Source organism: Paralichthys olivaceus, chromosome 13, assembly GCF_024713975.1.
Source record: "Paralichthys olivaceus isolate ysfri-2021 chromosome 13, ASM2471397v2, whole genome shotgun sequence".
NCBI classification, from domain to species: Eukaryota; Metazoa; Chordata; class Actinopteri; order Pleuronectiformes; family Paralichthyidae; genus Paralichthys; species Paralichthys olivaceus.
Window position 1 is genome coordinate 21,570,977 of NC_091105.1, and position 27,332 is coordinate 21,598,308.

A 27,332-nucleotide genomic window follows, 5' to 3' on the forward strand; every position below is an offset into this window, starting at 1 on the left:
AAGCAGCCTGCAGTTTTTTGTTCCAGGTTTGTTGTTTGACCTGTGGTGGGAGGGAGAGGGTCCACACCCCTCAGAGACCCGACGATAAGCGGACACACAAACACACCAGAGTCCTTGTTTAGTTTTACAGCAGTCATCATCTCTGTAGTGTCTTTATCTCTGACACCAATCATGCCTTTTTATGTAACACCAGTTTGTGCAACCCCCCTTTTTGGTGAAACCGGAGTCAGCCACACCATTTAGGGCAGTTTTTATAACGAACTGCATCTTCTGTCAAAGCCCAAAGGAACATGACTGTGGAAGGTATTCGTAGCCGCTAACAAGCGTTACTCATCTGACTTTGCCATCTCTGGCCAAAAGAGATCAAGTTGTCTGCTAACAGTGAAGAATGTTACAAGTTGTTCCTCATGTTTGTACTCCCTGAAAGTGTTTGTGTGCCCGTGTGGAAAGAAGTGTGAGAAAGTTAATGTAGGATGTCAGTGTATTTGCATGTGTGTATGTGTGTGTGCACGTGGGGCACATTCCCATGGCTGTCAGCTGTGTGGGGTGACCTGCTGTAATATTCCTGGCCCGTGTGGTGACCAACACACCGTGCGACTCCAGTTGCTCTGAATATCACTGACCAGCAATACACTCACTGCCTGTCAATGTCAGGAAATGACCGGGCTGACCAAGAAACCCACTCATAAACGCACACTCCCCTTCGTCATTAGCTGGGAATACACTATCACACATCACATTGTGTGGGAAGGCATGTTTTCATTATTACTCACTTTGAATGTAATAACCCTAAAGCCTATTTACGTCTTGTTGGCAATAAGGCAGAAATATTTCCACTTTCTCTGGCTTCAGCAGAATCTGGATGGTGTTCAACGTGAATTAAATTACTCCAGCTATCAAACACTTCTTGTCTTCCCTCAACACAGAGCTCCTTCACAGACTTCTGTTAATTCCAGCCACAGTGGAACAGATGGCACTTTAGTTACTGTAAGTGTGTGTGTCTCTCACTGAATTTACTTCTTTCAAATTATCAATGAAAACTGGCCTGCGTTCCCAGAGGCAAGGTGGATTCTGGGCCTTTGCTGGCATTCATTGCACTGCATTTGCGAAATGAGGACAGTAATTACATTCAAGGTCAAAGTGTGCAAGACGAAGAAAATAACACTTGTGGTTTCAGAATTTGAGACATTCCTATACTCACAACCCGAAACTTTTCAGACCTTTGAATACTTTGTGTACATTTGTAATCAGCTAAATTTAGTGTATGTAAATATATTTTTCAAACGCAAAACACTGAAAAAGAATGAACTTCTCAAAAGCTGCTTTTAGACATGCACATGACTACGGGTAATCTTCTGAAATTATCTAGAGGGGCTCTAAGTGAACATCCAAATGACCGAGTCAGTTGCTGTGGACATTCTCCGGAGTTTCTCCTGCCAGCCCCCCTCGTAAAAACTCATTCACCTTGAGTGAGTGAGTGCGTTGATGATGTTTCAAACACATGACACACACAGAACTGAAACGAAACCAAAGTGAATACAAATATCTCAGGATGAAAAAAGATACAAAGGTTTTTAGTGATTGGGGGAGACGCTGGGAACACGTTAGAGACTCTCCTGCTGTGTTCTTCATATGTGAATGAGAAATATCCAAATGGCATATTGGGTCCCATCAATTGTCTGCTTCTATTGAGGACATTTGTATTCTCATGCAGGAACCTCTGTCCAGTTTACAAGATAATTATAGTGGGGGTTGGGAAATGAGGGGGAGGGAATGTTAATGATCTTGCTGCTTTGCAGTTTGTGACTCCCCCGGGTTTTTATCTATAGTAATATGTTGCAGCAATGGTATGCATGTGTGTGTGTACGTGTATTCATATTTGTGTGTTAAGCTGTAGTGCATCAGGATGGTTTTTTTCCCCTTTAACTTTTTCATAGCTCATTGGAGTCTTGAAGCTACAATCCCCGACTACTGAACCAAACAAAATGTCCCAGCTCTGTACTGCAGAACAAAGCGACGGAGAAACACAGAGTCTTTGTGTCAGAAACAACTCAGGTGTAAGAATTACAATATTTTCCACGCAATGTGTTTTCCACTCTCTCTTTCCCCCTCTCGAGACACAAAGCCATGTGTTTCAGCCCTTGTAAAAATCAGGGAGAAACTCTAAGTGATTAAACAGCAGAGAGAAAGCGGCAGTGAGGATCAAGGCAATAGTCCAACGCTGGCAGGCTGCGAACTTTAACGTTGCTTCCATGTGAGGCAGAGAAGTATCACAGGCCGACAGCTGCCAGTCAGTCACTCAGTTAAGCTGTTTAAGTACAAACAAGACGTCAGATTGAATAGGATAGGTACAGTCAGTGAACTTCATTATCCAGCAGTTTCAGATCTGCTGTGCTGCATTACGCAGTGAGACAGCAGATACACATCTGTCTGACTCAGCAGCTCAGGCAGGAGCACCGCAGAATAGCAGAGTTGAAATTGATTGAATCTAATTTGTGTGACATCTTCATACACTAGCATAACAATCGCTTGTGGAGGTTGAAGGTGAAATCATCTCTAAGGTACAAACCACAACCAGTTTCTATTATTATAAAAATCAGAGAGCAAGACACAAAAGCGAAGACAGCGGGTAATCAGCCCAAAGGTAATAAATACGTTGTCAGCACACTGAAATGTTAAAGCTTTTTAAATGTTTAACTCATACAGCCTGCAACAGTTCTTAAGCTTCACTAGTTCTTCCCTTTTACTTTCCCGCTACAAAAATCAACAAGAGATCAGACAGATAGAAAAACAGTCAGTAGTTTTGCCAGATCACCCAAACCACTTTATTTGGAGGCAAAACTGAAAATAAACGGAGCCAGCAACTAAACCCTCATTACACAGGAAGCTGTGTATGCCCAAATACAGCAATAGCCATGGCTCAATATATACAGTAGGTCTGTGAGCTGGAAGGGAAATAGTTTATCTAAGATATTTCAGATAATATTTGTATCATTTCCCGTCTTTTTCTCTTGCACTTTTATTTAAAAAAAGTTTGTTTAAAACCTGTTTGCTCTTGCTTTTTTTCCCCTACTGATATCTTTTTGGCGATTTTATGGTGTTTCAAGATTACAGCAGTTAATTTGGTGCATGGAATGTTAATATTTCCCACAGGGTCAACAAAACTATGAAAATTTGACCAACCAATGAAACTATAAGGAACTATAATAATTAGTTGTTTTTTTCCAGGCAGTATAAACTCAAATTTCCTTGGGAATCATTGTTGACTCAAATTAAAATTTTCATCATTAGTGTACTTCTCACTCCTGTAAACATGATGTATTCTTTCATTTTATTCACCTCCCCTCATGCTCTCTCTCACATTCCCTCTCACACACTATATAAGCTTTAAAACCCCAGAGATTCAAGCATTAAAGCGAACAGCAGCTTCTGTTCTGCAAAATCATCGCATTTGACAGGAAGGCCGACACATCGGAGGAACATCCCTCCAGAGTTTTCTCTCCCTCTCTCCCTTAAAAGGCCCTGAAGGAATCACAGCATATTGGAGTTTATCAAGCTCTGCCCCTGAATAACCTCTGACCTGAGCTGCTGAGCTGTGTGTCACTGTTGATCTATCTGATGCAGCAGGATGCTGACAAGCATGAAAATATGACAAAAAAAACAAACAGTCCTTTTTATCCCAGCAGCACGGCTAAATCCTCATAAGCTAAGCATTTTCTGACCCATAAACGCCACACACAGACACACCCTGCCTGAGTTTAATGTGACGCCTCATTTCAGTTGGTGTGCTCAACGGAAATAGTGTAAGAAAAAGAGTAAGAGAAAGGTTTCATGACAGAGATTTTCCCTTTTGGTTGGCATGGCACCATTTGGCTGAAGAGCAATTAAAGGGGGAAATCTCCCCACATACACATCCACAGGTTTTTCTAACCAACGGTCAACTTTCCATGAGCGTTTTCACCTGACACTGACGACTGTTCATGGCTGACCTCTGCATAAATTCACTGTGTGTTTGGAGTAGTAGTGGCCAGAGTGAGTTCCAGTAAAAAGTCACTTCAGTCGGAGAATGAACTGCATAGGTTTTATTGATTTTACTGGCAGCAATATGTATAACCGTCATCATATTTAGAAGGTTAGTATTATAAATCTCGGTCATGTACAGTAGGTGACACAACGTTTTCATTAACAACATTAGCATGGGTCTAAGGACTGATCTGTCATGGAGACTGAATGATCCCAGATCAGAATATAAACTTTTAAATTCACTCCAGCAGCAATACTAACGATATTCACGATATTCACATTAGCTATGTTGCACGGGCAAAATGTTAGCATGCTATCACACTGAACTAGTGTGGCTGTAGACTCTGCCGGCCCTGGTTATACCTGGTATAAATGTCAGGTGGGTGCCAGTCTAATGCGAGCAGGTTCATCACCTGACAGTTCATATACAAATCCACAGAAGAGACAACTATTACACTACTGAGGGAATTCTAACAAATAAAGAAGAGGTTGTGATTTTTGCTAGAGAAAACATGATAACAGGTATAGACAGCTAATTAGATCGTATGTCAATTTATAGGAATGGTTTAACATTACTGTGTGGAGAGAGAGAGAGAGAGAGAGAACGGGCACTGGCATGTGTTTTTGGTACTGAACAGAAATTCGACAAGAAACATTTCTTTATGTAAGTACAAGTTCTTGAACCTCACACAGTCACAACATAGAGTATACCAGCTTCTATTTGTTGCAGGTCAAGTGCTTCTCTCAAGGGCACTTGAACAACAATTGTCCTTGCTTCCCTCTTTATCAACACATCTCAACCTGTGACTGGGAGCCAACACTCTTACGTCATTAGACATCCACAGCTCAGGAAGCTCACATTAGTTTTCTTCATTTAACAGTGTGTGTGATGGGCAAACCCAACCTGCTGGACAACTTACTTTAAACAATTAAACAAACAATTCAAACAATGAAATATTGTAAAAACCACTTTTGCATGCAGGAATACATTTTTATTTACAGCCAATGATGAATACACATATTCATTCATTCATTCATTCATTCACATCCATTCACAAATGTGTGTGACAAACCCACAAGAATTCTCACTTCAGACCTCACACACACTGTAACAGTCATTCATAAATATAACTACACTCTATGTCTATATTTGGCTAAAAGGTATTGTGGCAATAGAACCCTTCATTCACTGACTGCAATTTAAAAAAAATGAAAATTATCATTGTTTTTCTTCTCGTCCGACGCTGCTGTTTCACATCGAAGCTAGAGTTCTTAATAATTAAATAATATTGAATTTTCTTCAGCTTAGAGGATAAAGCTGGAATTTAAATTATCCTTAGACAAGACAATCAAGTCTGTCAGAAATAACTTTTAATTGCACTGACTGAACGTGGCCACAGCTATATTTAGGGGTTATTTTAAGCCCTACAGGGCATAGGACACGGCCTTACAGGACACACTCAGGACAAAAAATGGATTCCAGCCGTAGCTGCGCACCCTCAGCAGTCCACCCGACTTGAGAGGGGCACTTCCCCCCTAAGGCAGCCCAGCAACATCGGCATCAGCTGTTTGTACAAATTGCATTAGAGGAAAGTGGGAAGACGGCCAGGCCTTTATCATTCAGCCAACAATTTAGAGCAATGAGACAGCAGTGAGTAACATTAGACGAAGCCGACTGACTGATTGACTACAACTGCATTTAGACCCGTCTGGAAAATACTTTTGACATCAAATCCAATTTGATTTTATATTTTATTTTTTAAGTCTTAAAGTTGCTCTAATATTGTAATTAATATCAATTTAATCTAGAGAGAAACAAGTAAGACCAGAGCGTTGCCTATCAGATTAAAACTAATTTTTATTATAAATCTTGTTCTGCCTTCAGAGCAGAACAAGATTTATAAATTATGTTAAGCTCACTCCAGCTGGCGGTTCAGTGAAGCTGTAAGCACAGAATGTAAGCAACATTATTTCAATGAAAATGCTAACATGAAATTGATTCATATTTACCATGTTTTCATGTTGGTTTTGAGTGCTAGCATGCTAACATTTGCTAATTTGTACTAATATTATTATCATTTTTTTAAATAAATCTATATTTTGTCCTGACGATGGCGGAGACAAAAACTCAGGGAGGAAACATTACATGACATCACGACATCCATCAAAATAGAAATATTTAGTCTGGGTAAAATGCCATCCCTACAGCTACACTACTTTCATGGCAAATACCATTTAATATTTCAGTATAAAAGCAGCAAACACACTGATGCCACACAAAGTGAATGTTGCCAATAGTAACATCCTCTTAGCTACAATTGAAGGAGGAAATAGGAAACGAAATAGAGAAACACCATTTTTACCATTGAGGGGAGCTTTCACTTTACCTAAAAGTAAGAATGGACTGACAGCTCAGAGATGGGGAACGATCCACAAGTAGAAATTGTACAGAGGCAAATGATGTCTTTGTATGGCAGCATGTTGAAGATAATCCGTGACAGCTTTCTAACGTCCAGTAAAGGTTTTACATCATATCAAAATGTTGTGGTCTGCCTGGAGGCGGTCACCATTCATATGAGAGAAAGAGTCCAGTATTTTCACGCAGTATGTTGTTCCTTCAAATGCATCTATTGCTTCAAATCTATTAGAGAAGAATAAAAAGCCCTCGGTTGTTTTTTTCCCCGAATAAAACCAGGTCAGTATGTGCAGAGAATATGGACAAGGACAAGTATGTAGGACGGTGCTTACATTCTGCAAGAGTAAAGATGAGTTTCTCGCAACACAGAGACATTCATACTGCTGGGTACCTAGAGAATGTTTATGAACCAAATACTTTCCATTATCTTATCCCTGCAGGTACATCACCAAATACACAATATATACAACCACACTGCATACGTCCTATTATGGTGTGTACATACAGTAAAAACGTGGTTCATGCCTCTTCTGACAGCTTCCCATGCTCAACAGAATTGTGGCTAATGTTTTGTGTCATGGTTGGAACAAAGGAGGTGCAACAAAGTCAGAGAGCTCGCTTATTGGCTGTGTCACCGGCGTGCCTTAATAAGGAGAGCAGGACCTCAGACGATTGTCGAGGATGGACTACAGAGGAACGTCTGGAAAATAAACACCTGCCACGCAGCCAGCTCCTGCTTCCCATTACCTCCTGCAGCAGCACTAAAAACACACATAAGCTGTTCTCAGACACGCACTGAACTCCACATAATCTATTACCATTTTCTGGATTGGCTGTATGTGACAACGCCAACATACGAGTCAAGTTTCTGCTGCTAGCGCCCAAGTAAAAACTAATGTCAGGGTAAACCGATGAGGGGGTTATGTTGGTATCATTTGTGAGTGTGTTGGTAACATTTCTAAAATGCAACAGACCCAAAACTGCAAGAAACAAAAATAATTAAAATATCTCAGTGTTAAACGAACGGCAAACTCCGGAGAAGGTTAAGACCCCATTGTGTGGACAGTCTCCTGGCTTCATGTCTGAAAACAGCTATACAGATACAGATGGATCCATGTGCACATATAGCAATTGTCATATTGTTATCTATGTCATACCACTATTGATAAAAACCAGTAGTTCTACCCTTCTCTGGCATCTCACTATTCTCTTGAATACATGTCTGAAACTCACTTATCAGTCTTTCCACAATGTTGGTGCCAAAGCCTTTTGAAAAGGTCCCTGTTTGACCTGATAAGAGTACATAGCTGCAGCTCCAACCCATTACACTATGAAAACACGAGTAGAAGCTACTGGTGCAGTCACTCTATTTGCCAATAGCTGTGTTTGCTTGCAGTAATTACACACATGTTAAAATCATTAGACCAACAGTATACAGGTGTAAAAACTGCAACACAGCGCAGCATTTAAAATAAGATGAGACATTCACACAAATAGACCAATGGACAAAGAGAAACCTGCTGATTCTACAGTGTTCAGCACCAGACAAGTCGCCGTGTTCTCACGAGAAGAGAGAAAAAAGACAAAAAGAAAACTGGGGCAATATTTTTAGAGGAGCTCTCCCTCTTCCTGATGATCTGTTGGAACGGAACAGATGAAAAACGCAGGAGGAAAAACATGTAGGTGAAGTGAAAGAATATCAACATGTGAGACATGGACACAGCTATGAAACTCTACTACAGTCTGAAATGAAAGCTCCTTAGGGACGCTGCTGACACCTGACAAGAACAAAGACTAAAGTGTGAAAACAGAAAAATGTGTTGGGATCCACTGTCTTTGGTTTTGGATTTTATTTTTTTCCCTAAACTTCATCTTCACATCTTCATCTTTCTTCGGTTGATTTCCGGACCAAAGGAATGTTCCCAAAAAAAGGAAACTATGTAAGTTAATCCAGCAGTGGCACGCTGGGCTGCACACTTGAGGAGATAAAGGGATAAAATGAGATGAAAATTTGAGAAGAACTCTCTGCTGTATTTATTGAAATCCCGCTGTTGCTCAGCAGCACCTGTCAGTATCCTCTGTTGCGACTGGATACAGGATAACAATCAGCTCAGCACTCACACTTCAACTAACTGCCCCCCTCTCTCGCTTAGTTTCATCGAGGTCAGAGTTCAGCAGAATGGGTTTGTCGCTGCGGTTACACATCAAAGTAAAACACTCCTGAAAATCCACTGGACCCTTGCAACACGGACACACACACACAGACTCTGTGTGTCAGACAGGCAGTGTGGAAGAGTGACAGCAAACATGTGCTCCGATCAATAAAACACAGCAGTCAAGAGATGCAGTGTGCATGTCTGCCTCTCTGTTCCACCAATAAACACCCACCACACACACACACACAGACACACAGACACACACACAGACACACACACACACACAAACACACAGACACACACACACATCAGCTGGCTTGATGAAAGGCACAGCAAGGTACATGCGCAAACAGTCACATGTTTGCACCTGTGCAGAGTCAACATTTAAAAGGCATATACATGAAACAAACCCACACACAAACACACACACACACAGGTAACTCTTCCATCATCATATGTAGCTGCAGCTGTAGCTGTCATCACTGTCATGTGAGTGCAGGCGCCCACCTTTATACTTCTCTCTGACGTTTTCATAAGCCTGGATGAAGTCCTGCTCCTCGGCGTTCGGAGGCAGGTAGGCAGGCTCGTACATGGCCATGCCGGCGCTTTCACCCTCTTCTTCTTCTCCTCCTCCTCCTCTCAGCCTCTGCCTCTTCCTTCTAGGTCAAGCTTCTGCCTCTGTGTCTGGATGTGTGAGTGAGGCAGCCTCTGCTGTCCTGTGTCTGCTCTCTGTCAGCTGTGTGTGTGAACCCTCCACACACACAGCACCCAACTTCATTCCACAGCCCGGCACCACGCCCCCCTCCTCTCGTCAATAGCCTCCCATAGCCTGGCTCAGACATCCTAATATAAATGTCAGGTCCCTCCTCTTAAAGATACACAGACTGGAGCAGCAGGCACACGCTCACAGCGTGAATGCTCATCAAGCACAAGCGCAGCAGCAAGGACAGCAGAGCAGCAGCATGAGGCTCTCTGGTGATGAACAGTTCAGCTGAGTTAGACTGCGATGGCAAACAGTTTGTACAAGACCACCGAAACACATGACGTACTTTTCCTACTGCCACACAAATATCAAGACTTCTGAGTGGAATCACATCAAATATTCAAAATGTGTTTGTTATTTTGACGTCAAATCATCTGCAGAGAAAGACAGTTAAATTAGTTATGACACTTTAAAATGACATGAAAGTGCTGATAACAACCATTTAGTATCCACATATCATGATAACAATTGTAGCATATTGTCCTGGAAATAATGACAATAAACAATAATATTGTCATTTTGACAGATGTTTTTTGTCTCAGCGTCCAGAGGTCAGTCCGTGCATGTACAAAGTCCGTTTCAGTCTCCAACCGAAATGCATCGACAATCAATGATTTCATTTATCTGCAATCACAAGCATTTAACTGTTAAGATTTGCCAAAGTTGTAAACAAATATGTGGTCGCAGATGTTGTTTCTCAACTCATTGCTAGTCGAATGTAAACAGTGCACTGCAAACAGAAGATGGAGTCTTGGCCTGAATCCCCCCCCTTTTCACAGAAAAATATTTTTAGGATTTTTGTCCTGAATACATATCTAATGTCTGAACAGCTTAAACAGCATACTGCTAACGAATATCAAGAATGAAGTGGGCTTTTTGCGGAGCTAACTCTGTGTACTCTGATAGGAGTGTCACTGCATGTGTTTTATCTGGATACTCCGGCATCCTCCCACAGTGTAAAGACATGCAGCTTGAGCGGCCCATGAGTGGTGTTTTTTACAGTATCTTAAGGTGAAAGATTCCAGTCCACATGGCATACTGATGGGGAGATCAGTATGGTTCAATCTGACATCAGTTACAACTTCAAATTTTAAGTAACATTTTACATAATCCAGTTAAGCATGCCCGTATTTTATTTATCAATTTGCACAGTTTCCTGCGAAAGGGATTTATCTACCACACGGCCAATGGAGGGCTTTGTGCCTATCAAAGTTTGGCATGTGATTTAGTTTTGAAAATTCAAGACGAATACCACACTCACTGAAAATGTCCACATGTATGCTATCAATTCATCATGTCAACAAGTTTTTCATCCACCACCACATCATGTTTCTTAAAACAGAAACTGCAAATTCGCCACAAATCCTTTGTCTGTCTTTATTATTTCAAAGATAATTAAACTTTAATAGTCACTGGTCTATGTCTTCATGTAATCTCATTTGAAAAGGAAGCTGCCAGTTGCTAGAGGACGTAATCTCATAACAAAGAACATGTCCTCCCTGTTTGTGCTGAAGAAACAAACTCCAGCCGGTGGCCGTTGTGTTATCAGCCCGTTACTGCTAAAGTTGATGTTTCCAGCACAATAACTACAGTATAGTCAAAGGAGGTTGCAGTGAAGATATGCCCTTGTCATTGACCGGTGTTGGCCACTAAATATTCAGAGACCTGCCAGCTGATGACAGCAGTTAGAAACATTTGAGTAAGTGTCAACTACATGTGCCGAGACATCATCTATCATTTGGATTTAATGCAGTTGCTGCAGTGTGGTGCCAAATTATGAGAGATTCACACAAGCTGCTTTGATACCAGAACAAGTTTGTTGAATGGAAAATGACTGATAACTTTATGTTGTCACACAGAGATACTGCATAGTACTATCAATAGATCAAGCCGGGTAGATAGTGTTAGAATCTAAAACATTCTGTCGCCTTCAGGAGCTTTTTGACAACATGTCAGATAAACACTGCACTATTTTCATGCTGGTGCACACAAGAGTGGGTTATGGCACAGTAATGGAGATGTGATATAGGAACAGGAAAATCCCTTCAGTTCAGCCTATCAGACGTTTCTTTGGCAGAGGCCAAACTAACATCAGCCAGGGCACTTTCCTGAGAGGAAACACGATAAGTCCACTCCAAACTCTCTGCTGCTGCCGCACGTGTGTGTGTGTCAATATCTTTATACTAATAGTATAGTACAGCTCAGACACAGTTGGAATTTATTTTCTTCCTCAAACCTTCCAATTAGAGATATCCATATCCATTTTATTCTAGATGTTGCTATACAAAATGACATGCTGTATATAATGAGATCATCTGAAAACTGAAAGGAAGGGAAGTAATTCAGGATTCTCTAAATAGAAATTGTCCTGCATAATACAATGTAGACAAGAGGTTGTCAAAAGGCCACCATTTCCTACACAAAGAGCCACTGGGCAGCAAATGTGCTTTAAAGGTTCAGTGTGTAGAATTTAGTGATATCTAGTGGTGAAGTTGCATGTTGCAACTGAATACCCCTCACCTCACCCTCTCCTTCCAAACATGATAGAGAACCTGTGGTAGCTTCAGTTGTCATAAAAACTCAAAAGGTGTTTAGTTTGTCCAATCTGGACTACAGTGAAAAACATGGTGGTCGTAGAGAGGACTGGCTCCTGATGTAAATATAAAGTTTTGAAATATAAAGAGCCCATTTTAGGGTAAAGAAAACAACAATTTGTACAATTTCGATTATTCCACACTAGTAAAACCTCCATAGGATTATTTTATATTCAACTAACTTCAGCCAATAGATCCCTTTCACCTAAATCTTACACACTGGACCTTTAAAAGCCAAGAGAACAGATAAATATGCAGTCACCATGACCTCCTCTTGAGGCAGCGTTTAAAAGCTCACTGCTGACACACACTGTGCCTGAAAGAGGGAGCGGCACAGCAGAAGTATGACATCAGCATGTTGACTCTAGATCCTGACAGATTAAACTTTAAAGAGCGGCCGGTGTCCAAGTTAAATAGCCCTGTGACATCTGTGTTCTACTGCTGGCTAATATATGGAAACAAAGTGGAAGCTAAGTGGAGACGTTTAAGACTTAACGTTCAGCAACTCATTCACTATTAACACTCACTCATACCTGATGTCACAATCTAACACACACACACACACACACACACACAGACAGACACACACAGTGACCATAACAAGATTCTTTAGAGGGTTCTGTATTTTGAACGGTTCCATTCCCAAACAGCTGGACGACCTAATCTGGCTTCATGACATCTGTTTATTTTGTGAAGCTGTGACTTTAAAGAGGCGCGTGATCTCATGATGAGTTAGACTCAGATAAAAGCTGAGGACAGAAGGAAAAGCAGTATGTTGTGAATCTCATTTAATAATACTGGACCTCCTCAGGACTCCTGTACATACTCTGCACACACACACACTTTCCACATTGGAAGGCCAACCGTGTGGGTGCATGTTCCAGGGTGTGAACTCCTCCACATGCTTATACTGTATGTGCACTCTCGCCTATGAGTGTAAAGGATGATCCAAGGGGATAACATAAGCTCTGCATTCCACACACAAAGTAATGTGGTTATAAACAACTAAAGGGTAAACATAACATTTTATACAGTCTAGCTAGACCAGTATATGAGGATCATGGAATTAATTGGGAGGATGTTATTCTAAATTTCCGTTATAACTGTTACATTTTAGGGTTGTAAAGCATGAATCTACATTTTTTTCTGGATAGTAAAAGACTTTACGACATTTTTAATCTTTAAACAGGTACAGCAATCGCAACATGTTTCTCATTTATTGCATTCCCCACTGGTTCAAGAAGCTTTTCAGTCAGCCAGGAAACACGCTACAGCTACGCTCTTCTGTTTGATATACAGAGGCTAACTCACGCTTCATCTTTAAGATTATGACTCTTTTTCACATCACTCTGTAGCGACAATGTGACTCCAGTTTTCGCAAAACACAGCAGATCCTTTACATTCAAGTGTCAGGGGGGATTACTGAAGCACAGCTCACTGCTGATGGAAAAGACCGAGAAGGAAACAAACAAAACCATGTGTGCACAAACACACACTGGCCAACAGCTAGACTGACAATGACAATAATGTGACAGCTGCTATTGCAGGAGAATTTATGGTCAGCTCTAACTTCACCAGGTCTCGCTCTCGTCTGGATTTTGATGGAACAGAACTTATTTTGTCAGTTGAGAAACGAAAGTCTGTTCTTTTCTTTTTGCATCAATCAATCTGGGCATTGTCAGTCGCAGAAAGACTATGATCACTATGAGCACTGTAATGGAATTGGTTGTGCATAAATTCCAGGGACCCCTCCTCTATAGCACACATACAGTAAAGGCTGAAGTGAAGGAATGCAATGTGTGCGTGGCCATGATCTTCTCTGTTGACATTCTACATCTGTTGCATGCAATGTTTAGTAATTCCAGAAAGAAACTTCCACTGTCAGTGTGTCATCTTTATTTTAGGGGCTTGATACATTCCCTCTGTCAATTAGCCAGGGCTGGTGCCGACTGACTGGTGTTGCACTATATTGCAATCGCTGTGCAATGTTGCTGTAATAACAGTAAAAGCACGAGTGAGAGACAAGCATAAAAACACAAACACATAAAAACCTGGCTCCCTCCTCTAGATTTCAACAACACAAACATATGTGATGCAGTTACTCTGCTGCTGGTTGAGTGTATCTGCCCACACTCACACCACACGTGTCGTCATGGCTCATTTACAGAATTTCCAACTGATGGCGAGGGTTCAGCGTTCCCTCCCTGGTGCACCGTGTAATGGGCAAGGGCATAAAGGTCACATCTGGAAATAAAGATGTTCTGTCTGAGGAGCTGCCTCAATGGGCTTAAAAATGATTGTCTGCTGAAGAAAGGCCGAGCACTGAAACTCCAGAGGCACAAGGAATACACTATGTAGTCAATGCCATTTGAGACTTGTGGGGGAAATGAGACAGATTTTCCAAACGCTGTGATGACTCTCCACCATGAATACTCCAGCACACCAGCACTTTCATAAAAAGGTGCCACCTGCTGGGCAAATGGTTTACTGCTGTCTGCAGGAGCGCTGATGGCTGTTTTCAATTATCACCATGGAGCTTGATCTATGATGAGATGACATTTAATGCACTGCTACAATGCTTCTGAGACTGCAGTAGAGATTTAAGAATAGGTGGAGGTTAGAATTTGTAGAGAAATACACATAAACCCTCTTTTGAATTCACACGATATCTTTTTCAAATTTGATGAATATCATTAGGTATACAGACAGGCTTTCATTAGTGAATCAGAACAGCAGCCTAAAACTGTGAGGTATAGTTTAATAAAATGGCAGTGAATTCAGCTACAGTACTTTAATCCAGCATTATGAAAGCTGTCCAATGACAAAAGACCATCCTGCGTCTGTGCAGTGTGAAGTGTCTGAAGTGTCTGGAGAACATGTTGAAGTGTGCTCGTCTGGTTGGAGATTAACATTTGCAAAGAGGAATCTTTTCTCTGGTCAGTTCACAGCTCTGAAGACAATGGGTGACTCGTGTGTGTGTGTGTGTGTGTGTGTGTGTGTGTGTGTGTGTGTGTGTGTGTGTGTGTGTCAGTGTATCATTATAATAATTGACTTAGAGCTTTTATCTTATCTGGAACTAAACTTTAAAGGTCTCGTAAAAATCTGATGTTAGAAAAAATAAAAATAAGTTATTTTAACACTTCTTACAATTTATTTCTGACTTTATCATGGTTATTTTCATTTGTGCTGTATTTCTAACCAAGTTTTTAAAACTCCTAATTATTCTGCAGGGTAGCCCTTGATTTTGCTTTTGATGAACTTGAAACTGATTAGGAAATTCACTGAACTTGAGTCTTAATGATTTGTTACAAAGCTGTTTAATTGATTTTTTTTTTTCATTAATGTTGGACTTTGATTATCATTCCATTCCACACAGTGTAGATGTGCATGAAAAACAAATAGAATTTCTTTAAGTGTAGACTGAGCTTTGTCTGTCTAAGCCAGCAGTTCAAATGTGTGTGTCATTAAACATTTCTCATATAATTTAGTTTAGCCAACAGCTCAATAAAACATTTAAATTTCAAAATACAGTTTTTTTAATACATGTGTGTGTATTATGCCCAAACTTTCAGTCACTACAGTGTGTAATATAGCTGTGGCTCGACAAAGTGTACTTATGACAATGTTATGCTGTCTGTCACAGCTCACAAAATATTTGCAGTGACTCTTGAGAGATGTTTCACATTCATTATCCTGTGTCCCCAGAGTGAAGGTCAATAGTCAACCACATGGGGGCAGGGTGGAGCGTCTGATCTTATAATGAGTCATGTTGCGGGACATGGAGTCAGTCTGTGAGAACTGGTCTCATGAGAGCACTGACGACGCTTCCCATTCCTCTGACCAGGGTCAGGGCTGACCTCTGACCAGTTCCTGTCCTGTACTGACCCCACAGTCGTGCAGTGGCCAGTATATCCTCTCTATTGTCGCTCAGACAGCTGACTGACTGGAGAGCTTTGACTGAATCCACTGGATCCAGCAGCCAAGAATTATTATACACCATCTTTATTGCCTAATATGTTCCAGGAAATACTTTTTATGAAGGTTTGTGGATAGGATGATCTGAGAGGTTCTCATGTTAATTCCAGTGTCTCCTCACCTGCTACTGTCACTGTTCGAGGTAATAATATCCAGTGGTATTTAATTAAGGCCCTCGCTTAACATCAAGTCCTAATGAAGCTCTCGATCTCATTTTCACAGCCTGTTGCCACAGGTGATTAGAACAGAGTGTAAGCTGCCTATAAAAGGTCATTAGAAGTTAAGAGGAGTCATCATTTACATCACAGATAGCTGACAATCATAAAAAACAACACCTGACCTGTTCAAGTCGAGACACAAACACAGCACACACCTCTGCAGCTTCACAGAGTAACACAGTTAAACTGGGAAATATTTTCAACAGTTTCTTAAAAACCGAATGGGATTATTTTATGAAGCAACTGCCAAAGCAACTCTGTGAGGCAACATTCAAGCTAAATATATATATATAATATGTATATAAATATATTTTCCCAGTGACAATTTTCTGTTTAGCAGGTACGCTTGCTACATTAGACCTTCCTGTATACTGTTAAGCATTGTCCCGGCTGCCACAATAAGCTAAATAAGACCGATAGTCCACAGCATGGCTCGGTTGAGCTGTATTAAGACCGAGTGATACTTTGAGCAAATGCCAACTTGTAGGAACGTATTCACAGTCACAAAGCCACCAGCATTGTGCGTGACCCCACCCACCCCTCGCACCCCCCCATCAGTCTCCTTCCGCCTGGGAAACGATTCCAGAGCCTCTGGCTCCACCAGACTGCAAAACAGCTTCATCCACCAGGCTGTCAGGATGCTGAACTCTCTCCCCTTGCCCCCATGGACTGTACCATTCCCCCACCCCCCACCTACATCACTAGCCAGCCGACCCCCTACCTCCAATTATCAAGAACTGTTACTGAATCTACTTGAACTAATTTTTCAATGCAACAGTCACTTTTATAGTAATTTCACCTTTTTACATTTTACTGTAAATGTTGTCATCATACAACTGCTACAATCTTTAACTGCTATTTTACTACATCCTGTGGATGTACATTATGTTACTCACATGAAGTATTTTTGCACTTGTTGGATCTTTGTGCAGCATTCAACACTATCTATCATCACATCTTACTACAGAGACTAGAACAGTTAGTTGGCATTAAAGGAAGCGCCCTCAGCTGGTTTCAATACAGGGAGCGTTTTGCATTCTTCAGTTAGACAGATACACTGAAGCTGGAACAACAATTTCACAACTCTGGAAATGGGACCTTCCGATGAGCAGGTGAAAGCACAATAAATCCCCCTTCTACTGGACACAACCAGAGAACCAGAGTTACCTCAGCCACTTGGTGGGGGGCTAACAAACGCTGTGTAACCCTCGAGCACATGCTCATCATATACAGTCAGCCAGTTAGTCAGTCAGCAGAGCCGACAACAAAAGCTCAGCCTCACTCAGCCTGCTGACACAGCCTGACATGGCCTTCTACAGGATAGAGGAAAAGAAATAGAGGATGTGGACACAGGCCTATTGTAGGTGCTAAACTTATCCAGACTTCCTGTTAGCCAGGCAGGAGCACAGCGTTCCAAAACAAACGTGATCAAAGTTTTGCTGTGCAGAAATTGGCACCATGAAAATGAGCACATTACAACATTATGGTACAACAATGACAAAGAAGACATAAAAATAAACCTGTTTTACTATCTGCCTAGTAATGAGCATTATTCATCATAATGTTCCCTGCCATTACATTGTTGAAACATTAATGGCAACACCATTTTAAAATGACCTTATAATCAAACACATTTTTCAAATAGATGTAATGTGGTTTCTCTATCCATAACCACCGTTACTGATACTAATACATGGGTTATAATCCGATATTGGCTCATAATATCAGCACACTCAGTTGTGCTCCACTGCATTGGAATGTAATCACTTATTTTAATTCAATTTGTCATTACACAAACACATGTCAACAGGTTTATGACCCTCAAAGGTGAATTAAGATATCAAATTACAAATATATTACATTAACAGGTCCTCATGTAATGGAGGTACCAGATAATTCATAATTCACTTTTACATGAAGCCTTCCCTGGATTGTGGACCGTGTAAAAGCCTCTAACACTTGGCATCAGGCAATCAGCACATCACAGAGATGGCCCTGTGCACCCACAGTGTAAATAAATAATGTGCTTCCAGCCTCCCTGCAGTGGAATTGGACGGGATCCCAGCCTATTGTTCCAGAAAAAGGAACCACACCTCGCACTTGGAAAACTGTTTCTGCTGCTTTCCTTGCCTTTATGTATATATCCTGTACAGATGGCAAAACCAATCATCAGCCTGCAAAGGAGAAAGAACTACCTTACGCATGTATGTACAAAACAATTCAAAGTTTCCTATTTTTCCACTTACAGTATCACTTACAAGGTTGATTGTTCCTCAGTGGCCTGACCTTTAAAGCTGCACCGTGCAGGTCAAGGCAGTTTAAAATGCATAGTAGGAAAAAAACAGAGAGGAGCATTCCACCATGCCATTCACATTAATCCTGTTCTCAACCCAGCCCACTATCACACAATGAAGTCATCGCATTTACATGATTTTATAATATCTCACTCCACAAAACACAGGTATTTGTCGTTGCTATTTCAAGACACTGAAAAGCACACAACTAAAAGGACAAATGTACTAATGCAAATGTGTGACCTGTTCAGATGTCAGTAGCTCAAATACTAACTGAAGTCATGTAGTCTGACAAGTTCTACCCAGAAGGCAAACAAGAACATTCCCTTACATAACAATGGCCCTGACATAACTAATAAATGTATTTTAAATGGCTTTTTATTGATGAGTTGCCATTATTAATATTTCTTTTCCTCCCTGCTGATGAAGGTTCTTATGTCGAAGGAATAAACTGTTAGCAACACAACACCCTTCTTAATCCCCATTGTTGTGAAAACACGATCTATAAACCACTCTATATTATTGCTCACGCCTGTCAGCTGTCCCTATGGGTTATAAACGCTCTTTTAAGATAAACACTGAGTTGACAAGTAATTATTCACTGACCTCTTTTGGTTCAAAGTCTCATGTCTCAATGTTTAACTCTCCGGAAGGCCTGGTCACCCCAGAACCATGAATATAAAGATGTAAAACATGGCTGCCCCCCTAAAGTGAAGCCAAAATGTCTTTGTTGCCATCTGGTGGCTGGCTGCAGCGGTCGTAAATCCCCCCTACTTTTTATTTATGTATGGGGACATAAGACAAATTTAAACAGTCAAAGTCCTTGTGTCGTAAATTTTTCTCAAAGATGCTTTCTGTCATTTTAGGTCATTCTTATCACACTGATCACAGATATTTCAAGTTAGTTTGGTTTTAAATGGGCTCATTATTTGATTTTATACAAATGAGGTAATACATCATGATTGACAGCTGACACTGACTAATGATTGGTCAAGCGTGTGAATCGGCCGGATCTTGCTACTGCAGTTCCATCTCCAGATGGAAAGTGATAGAAAGTGAAGTCAAGTTGTATAAAACACAACCTGTGACACCTTCAACCACTGCAGGTGAAATAAAAGTCACTGTTAGATACGGTTAAAACAAGTATATTTATCCTACCTGCAATGCGAATCACAGCCCTCTCTGCTGGATCCAGGACGTCCCCTGAGGCTGACTTAGAGCGTTTGACCCTCTGGTGCTTGGACAGGTTCCAGGGCAGGGTGTCTCCAGGACAGGGGGCGTCGGTGCTTCTCTCTCCATAGTCTTCCTCCAGTGGGGTTTGATCCCTGCGTCTGTCTCTACGGGTCGCCATCATCGACCCTAGTGATTAAAGGGCAGTGAGTACTCTCAACACTTTACAGAAGTGACGATGACTGTTTGATGCAACTGTACAGTATCTTCTTTGTAGAATATAAAATACATGTCGATGGAGGGATGAGTGAAGTATTTGAGTCCCCAAACACTTCTGGAGTCTCAGGGGTAAACTTTGTAGCTGCTGTATCCAATAATAATGGAGTCAATGGTGACCTAGACTTCAGACTAATAAAACAACAGAAAAAACTTAACATGCCTCTATACTGCTCATGTAGTGTCATCCATGTGTCTGTAAGCCTGGACATTCACATTTAACTCAAAACAAGGTCATTCACACCAAGTTTTAAGCGTAAATGTCCACTGATATCTTCCTACAAGGTGCATTCACGGACCCTCTGACATAATACGTCCACTAGCTTAGCCACTTCCAGTGGACATTTAGGCTTAAAACATGGTGTAAATGACTTTGTTTTAAGTGGAATATGAACGTCGGGGCATGTGGACACTTGGATGACACCACACGAGCAGTATGGAGGCATGTTGTGTTTTGTCTGTTGTTTCATTACATCTGAAGTCTAGCTCACCATTGACTTCATTCGTATCTGATTCAGTAACTACAAAGTTTACCTCTGAATCTTCACCCACCCCTCCATCGGCATAATGGTGAGTATATGATGAGTGCATTTTCATTTTTTGGTGAACTATCCCTTTAACGACACACTCATGGTTTAGTGAACCAAGCAGATTCAGCTCAGCTGTTCCTGTGTCAGCTTCTTCTTCTATGTCCTGTGACCTCACTCCTCGAATGTTTAACTAATACTTACTGCACAGCAAGATAAAACTTAAAAAAGGGCTTGGTGTTAGAGAGTGCCATAACATGCAAAATGCAGGGCTCAGACACACTGTGTGGACTTTGTGAGATAGGATCAGCAGGCAAATCTGCAAGTCTCCATGAACACATGAATAACGGCACTGAATAGACCTTAACCTGCTCATGCAAAATAGTGAGATTAATAATCATTCTTAACTCTGCATAATCTGTAGACTGAAAGAAACATTTTGCAGCATCTATAGAGACTCATATTCTAAGAAAATAATATGTGATTGTAATATGACAAGCAGCATTTTGTATTATGATTATCATCGGGCAAAAGTGATCTTTTGGTAAACCATGCAGATTTCCCCTCAACAAGAAAAACGATATCTGCTGAATCACTCAGTGTGGATTTGGTTTTGAATATTTGTTCAATCTCTGACCTTCGCTTTGAGGTTAAATATTTACCAGTCATGTGCAGCATTATAGTGTGATAGAGCTGGTTATCAATCATTTTTGTTAAGATAATGCAACTCACTCCACATGATATCATACTTTCTCTATTCCCCATTAATATTTTGAAAAGCACTCTATGTTCAGTGTGAAGGGGAAATATATCCCAAATATAATTATATTTGCAATTAAAACCCAACAGTTGCTGATGTAATCATAGCATTTAAAGGTGTGTGCTGAGGCAAGACCAAACACAACCCAAGGAAAGATACACACCTTGGCAATGGTGGCTGGTGAACCTGTGCTCCGCCCACACAAAGTGGATAAATGAGTCACTATCAGCAGCACTCATAAACACTGTATGTGTAAAGACCAGTGACGTGGTGTTTCCTGAGAGACTGGCTGATCTGACACTGCCTGTCACTTCGAGTCATGATGCAAATCTCTCTACTTTCTGTCAACATAAATATTAGAGAGCTGACTGACCTGGGGAAAGACATATCTCTTTTTTTTTTTTTAAATCTATTTAATGACTGTGACACACCTACTGAGAGTTAATCCTCTGCTCAAGAATGAGCTTTGCTGGACAAATGCTGGTGGTTGTATCTAATGTTGTCACAGCTGACCTGGGATCAAAGTTCAGTGTGTTGTGAAGTTATCAAATTGTGCGCATGCAAATGTTTTGGCCAGTTGGGCAAACACTGAGGTCATGATGTCATCACAGAACAGGCAGACACAGACGGATGACAACATATTAAGAACAGTGCCGCTTTTATTAATTAATGATAATTCTTCCATGTCTGGAGCATTTTTCACCATTGACTCCGTTTAAATGCAAAACGTAAACAATACTCTACTGCACAATTAGACTTTAGCTTTCATTAGCATTAAATAACGTGCACATTTACAGTGATGTCATGGCACTTCATCCTTTTGGGCCTTTGATTTTCTATTCAGTGCAAAATGTCCCACCAGCTTGAGATATGGATATAATAGATTACAGACCACACAGCCCTGACACACAACAAAGAATGGCCACACTGGCCAGTGCTGGGTTTTAATAACAGCAGGTTTTCTAATTGCCTGATAAATCTTCTTCTGTGAAAGAGATATCAATATTAATTTTTTATTAGTACATTTTTAAAAAAAAAAGGGGGGGTCCTGGTCACTCATTAACAATTCTGACTCATCAAGTTGTTTGAACAATGTGCTTGAACAAGAAACAATTGACAAAACATATTTCATTATGTGTGGCTTTGCTAAAGGCTATAGAGCTAACATGGAGTGAATTTAACATGCACCTTACAGAGGATTCAGAATTGTGCATGGATGTTGGACATGTAATTGGTGGTGAAAATTGTGGCCCCTTTCTGCCCCAGATTAGAACAAATCCTAGATCCGCCACTGGGAGGGCATTTATTCAGGGACAATTTGGTGCAATTGAACTTCCCATATTTTTCCTGGGCACCTTCAAGACTCCAGAGTGTCATTTCAAACTAACCTGAGGCTCGTGTAATAAACTGATCCCTGAGAATCACATCACAAACTCAGAGGATGAGTTAACACCAGGCCAAACCTACCCTACCAGTATTTCTTGAAAGGTTCAAAGCCAAAGACAAACAAACAAACAAACAAACAAACGCGCGCGCGCAGTCTTACCTTATGCTGCGTCGGATCGGTGCGTAAAAGCCTGACAAACAGCCATTCAATTCATGAACCGCTGCTCCACTCTGCGTCTTACAGGTTAGAGTCAACCAAGACAAACAAGAGTCAACGTAGGGCAGCGTGTGTATGTGTGTGTGACAGCAAACAGCACGTGTGTGCCGGTTATAATGTGGAAGCAGCCACTCCTCTGACAGGAGGCAGGACCGTGCAGGAGGCTGTGCAGCAGACCCGTGGCGCTGGATCCGCAGTCATCTGATGTTTCTCTGCTCTTTCCCGTCCGACGTCATGGCGACACCTCTGTATTCGCGGGACTCTTTAACTCTATCACTCATGCATGTGTTAGCTGACACCCCGAGGCTGTGAAATGCCGCTCCGTACATCCATGGCGACAGAGGAGAGAGGGGAGAGGCGTCCTCCACCTGCTGTGGAGACACTGGCCGAACCGATCGAGAGCAATTACCGGCGCCTCTCCACCAGTAGGGTCTGGTGCTGCGGTGAAAAGCTGCATGACTCACTGCTCATGTTCGATTAGTTCGCCTGCTTGTCCCGGGCTGAGCACTGTGGTGCCTGCGGGACGCTGCAGAGGGTAGAGTGTAAGGACATGTAATGATTGATTGGGATTTTGCTGATTGGATTTATGCGCAGGCAGAAAGCTGTTGATGTGTAAAAATGTCAAATGTTCACACAAATATCATCATCATAATTTAATTATTGTCCATGTAGTGCAATTCTTCAAAGTGTGTCTCTAAAGGATGTTTGGAGAGTAACAATAATTAAAAAAAAATTAACATAGCATTATTCAATTCAATTTAAAATTTGAAATGGCAGAAAAAAGACGGAGGCATAGCAAACGTTTAGCCAACAAAGCTCCTCATAATAATCAAAAAAGAAAGGTTTAATCAAAAGACATAAACCCTACAGCAAAAATATGAATAATAATATAAGTAGAAAATGTGTAAAATACGTCATCAGTGTAAAATGCAACACATAATGCTTAACTTTAAAGCAGTTAAAAATCAACTATGATGAAACTACCTCACTGTGTGTGTATGCCAACGAGTGCAGTTTCTGTCACCTTAAATTTGTTTTCCGGATTCACATATGGACCTTCATTTAACCCACTGAAATCGAATCAGTTCATCAGTTGGTGGTCTTGAGATATCCAACATGTTTGGTGAGGCCACCGTGACCTTGACCCTTGACCTTTGACCACCAAAATCTAAGCAGTTAGTCTGTGAGTCCAAGTGAAAGAAAGGTGCTCCTGAGATATTACACTCATGATGAAAAACATCTGTGACCTTTGACCACCACATTCTAATGACTTCATCTTTGAGTGGAATGTTTGTGCAAAATGTGAAAGGATGCCCTTAAGGTGTTCTGAAGATACATTCATAAGGCAAAATATTTGCTTCATGAGGTCACAGTGACCTTGACCTTTGACCAACAAAATCTACACAGTTAATCCTTGAGTCCAAGTCAATGTTTGAACCAAATTTAAAGAAATTCCCTCAAGTTGTTCTTGTTCTATCGGGTTCATGAGAATGGGATTTTTTGGGGCTTATAGCACAGAAATCTACCCCTTCTGAATAAATTCAACGTGGTATGAAAAGCGTAAAATTATGATTACTGGAATCAAGGGTTCAGATCCAAGGAATCAAAACCCATGAAGAGTCACCAAAATGAATTGAGAGTGCACCTAGATTTAGTCGCACACACACACACTTGCTCTAACCTTAACCTCTGACCCAAACACTCTTTTGTTGAAGTGATCACTATTCATGTCCACTCGAAAGATCACGCTCCTTTGGCAGGGGCAGACATCATTGTTCATTTTGAAGAGTAACCAGCCACTGAATGACCTTTGTTATAGGCAGTCACTGGAGATATGTTATGGAAGTTTTCTGGAAGCAAGGTGCAACAATCTACAAACGCCAACAGAGTAACATCAGCAATTGTCCCCCTCAAGTCTGAAGATGTCTCCCACAGCATCCCCATATATCTTCCTCTACTTGTGTCACCCATTCTAACAGCACATTAATAAATGGCTAGAAGTGCTGTCACTCTCTATGTTACATGTAGGTGTTCACATCCTGTTGGATACTGGTGTAATATGCAAAAGAGTTGACGCTGGTGAGAGTTGAAGTTGGTGTCTGAGTTAGATATGAAAGTCTCTAAGCGTAGACACAACAATGCACTGTTGGTTGGTCATTTATCTATAACCTGACCTTGTGTACTGCTTAGAGAGAGAAGAGAGTATCTGTAGAATTAGTCAGACACACTTCTCTTAATGGTGTACAGATATAATGTAATATACAATATATACATAATACGGTTTATAGTGGCATATACAGTAATGTGTGAGGATATACAAACATCCCTCAAGAAGATATACATATAAACACAATAAAACTGGTCCACCAAATATTAGAATAGCTTAGTCTCCCTGACTGTGAAGGAGTGGCTCTATAATTTCATTGTACACCCTGTTCAATGACAATAAAGGCATTCTTCTTCTTCTTCTTATCTTAGGAGCAGTAGGTGTTTTCATCCATATCAAATGTAAATGTTAATTGACTTTCCAGAAGATCAGCAAAATAAATTCCACATTTCCATCCTCCATCCGTTGAATATCCCCAATGAAATCATGCAGCTGTAGCCCACAACCTCCTGTGATCCTAAGCACAACATCTTAATATGATCTGTGCTGCATTTTGTTTAAAGTGAAGCAGGGGACGGAGTGAGAGAGGGTTTAGGGAGTATGCTTGGAGTTGTTTCAAAGTGACACAGAGACATTACATCAGTTATGGACTAAAACAAAAGTTAACGTTAAAGTAAACTTCTGAATGTCGCTCTTTGATTGAAATTGTATTTTTTGCCTTTGTTCAGCTAGACACTGTTGAAATCTGTGGAGTCTGGGCTTGTGTTGAAGTATGAAGCAGCATCATTGGCACTGGCTTTGAGGACACGTTGTTAGGATCAGATTTTTCCAAGCCCCTTTTTTTTTCTCCTGTGTGGCCTCCTGGTGCCTACCTGCACAGCTGAGCTTCATCCCCTCATCTTTTCCAACTCTCCTCAGTCTACAAGAACCCAGCTCATCATTACCACAGCTCATCTGTGGTAACGTTCCTGGCTTAACAATTGAGACTCATTGTTCTGATAGTAAGTTTTTTGTGCCTTGCCTTCTTGCCGCGTGTTTACCCTTTACCTTTACTTTCTTCTCACCAGTGTGAACCAGATGTGCAGCATCCCCCTGTTTGCTCACCTGCATCTCCTCTGGCCTCAGCCTGCCTGCACCACCAGATCACCACTGTCCACCACCCATCCATCTGACAAATAAACTTTTCCTGTTTTTTGCCACCCTCAACCTGCCATGTGTGTGTGTTCTGATCTCTGGGTCTACTACAAAACAGATCATAACACACGTTGCAGATCTAGGGTCCATAATTTGGCCATAATTTAATCAGAGGGGCAATAATATGTCCAACAACATTGCACAATTCCTATTTCAGTAAGGTGGACATGCAATTCATTCCTTGTTTACTGTACTAGCTCTATCACTGAACATATTTTGAAAACCCAATTATGTACTCAAAATCTTTATTGTCATATTTATTAGTTAGTACTGTTTGTAAGTGACTACTTCATTAAAAAAAAGACTACTGGCAGGACAGAGGCACTTCAGGGACCAATCAGATTTCAGCCTCTTGCCCTCAATCTGTAATCACCCCTGTCAGGTAATGTTGATTTGGAGTTCTGACCAACTCTTTCTTGACTCCAGAATTCATCTTAAAAATAAAATAAAATAAAAAAGAAATGGGACACACTACACAAAACAAGAGCACTTATTTATCTGTCCATCGTTTCCATGGTGAGCTCTGTTCCCATGGACTGAAGTGATCTGTGTCCTGGCTGACTCTCATGTACAGTCCAGCTTGTTCAAGGATTCCTGCTCTCAGGACACAATGTCTGTGCCCCCGCTCACCTCTGCTTGTCAAGGAGAACTTAATTATCTTCTCAGTGACAAATGTCTCACTCATTCCTCACAGCCTGACGTGCTCAGCATACTACAGTGACCTAGAGAGGGCTCGGCCTCCACGACCTGCAGTGGCACCAGGTGAGGAAAGGGATAAATCATTCTATAGAAACAGAACTGATACATGTCGAAGACAAATGTTTGTGATGATGGGTGGAGTTGAGGTGATTGGGGGACACATTTAACACATCTTCATAATCAATTTAAAGTGATGTTTCCAGTCTATTTTAAAAGATGACTTTGACATTTCACATCACATCACAGGCTCAGGCTCACAAAAAAAAATCAGTTGCAGTTAAAAAGCACCTGAGCTGTTTCCATTGTTACACAAAGGGCCCATCGGTGCTGGAATAATAACAACTTTGTCATCAGTGGTGTCACAATCAAGCATCGATTTAAATAACTTTTATTTGATTATACGCTTCCCTTTCATCTGTACTTTATAGATTATTAACGACTTCATAAACCTGTGTAAACTAGAACTGTACTATTGCAGGGAAGGTGGTAATACCAGGAAATAAAGCCCAATACCTCCTAAAGTAGACCCACCAGAAGAATGAGACATCACTGGTCAC

The 27,332-nt window shown here is 41.0% G+C and overlaps 1 protein-coding gene across 11 annotated transcripts in view; it reads right to left on the reverse strand.

Annotated features, from left to right (window-relative positions):
* The window catches only part of plecb (plectin b), a 126,989-nt gene extending 103,840 nt beyond the window's left edge, over window positions 1–23,149 (reverse strand). For 3 of the 11 annotated variants that reach the window (XM_069537957.1, XM_069537953.1, XM_069537951.1), the window contains exon 1: window positions 9,103–9,336. In XM_069537957.1, coding sequence (XP_069394058.1) covers window positions 9,103–9,193 — 91 coding nt within the window. In that variant the 5' untranslated portion in view covers window positions 9,194–9,336. Of the gene's footprint in view, window positions 1–9,102; window positions 9,337–19,597; window positions 19,799–22,718 lie in introns of those variants that run through there. The other 8 variants (XM_069537946.1, XM_069537944.1, XM_069537947.1 and 5 more) reach the window with 5 other exon arrangements.
* Window positions 23,150–27,332: the final 4,183 nt, after the last annotated feature.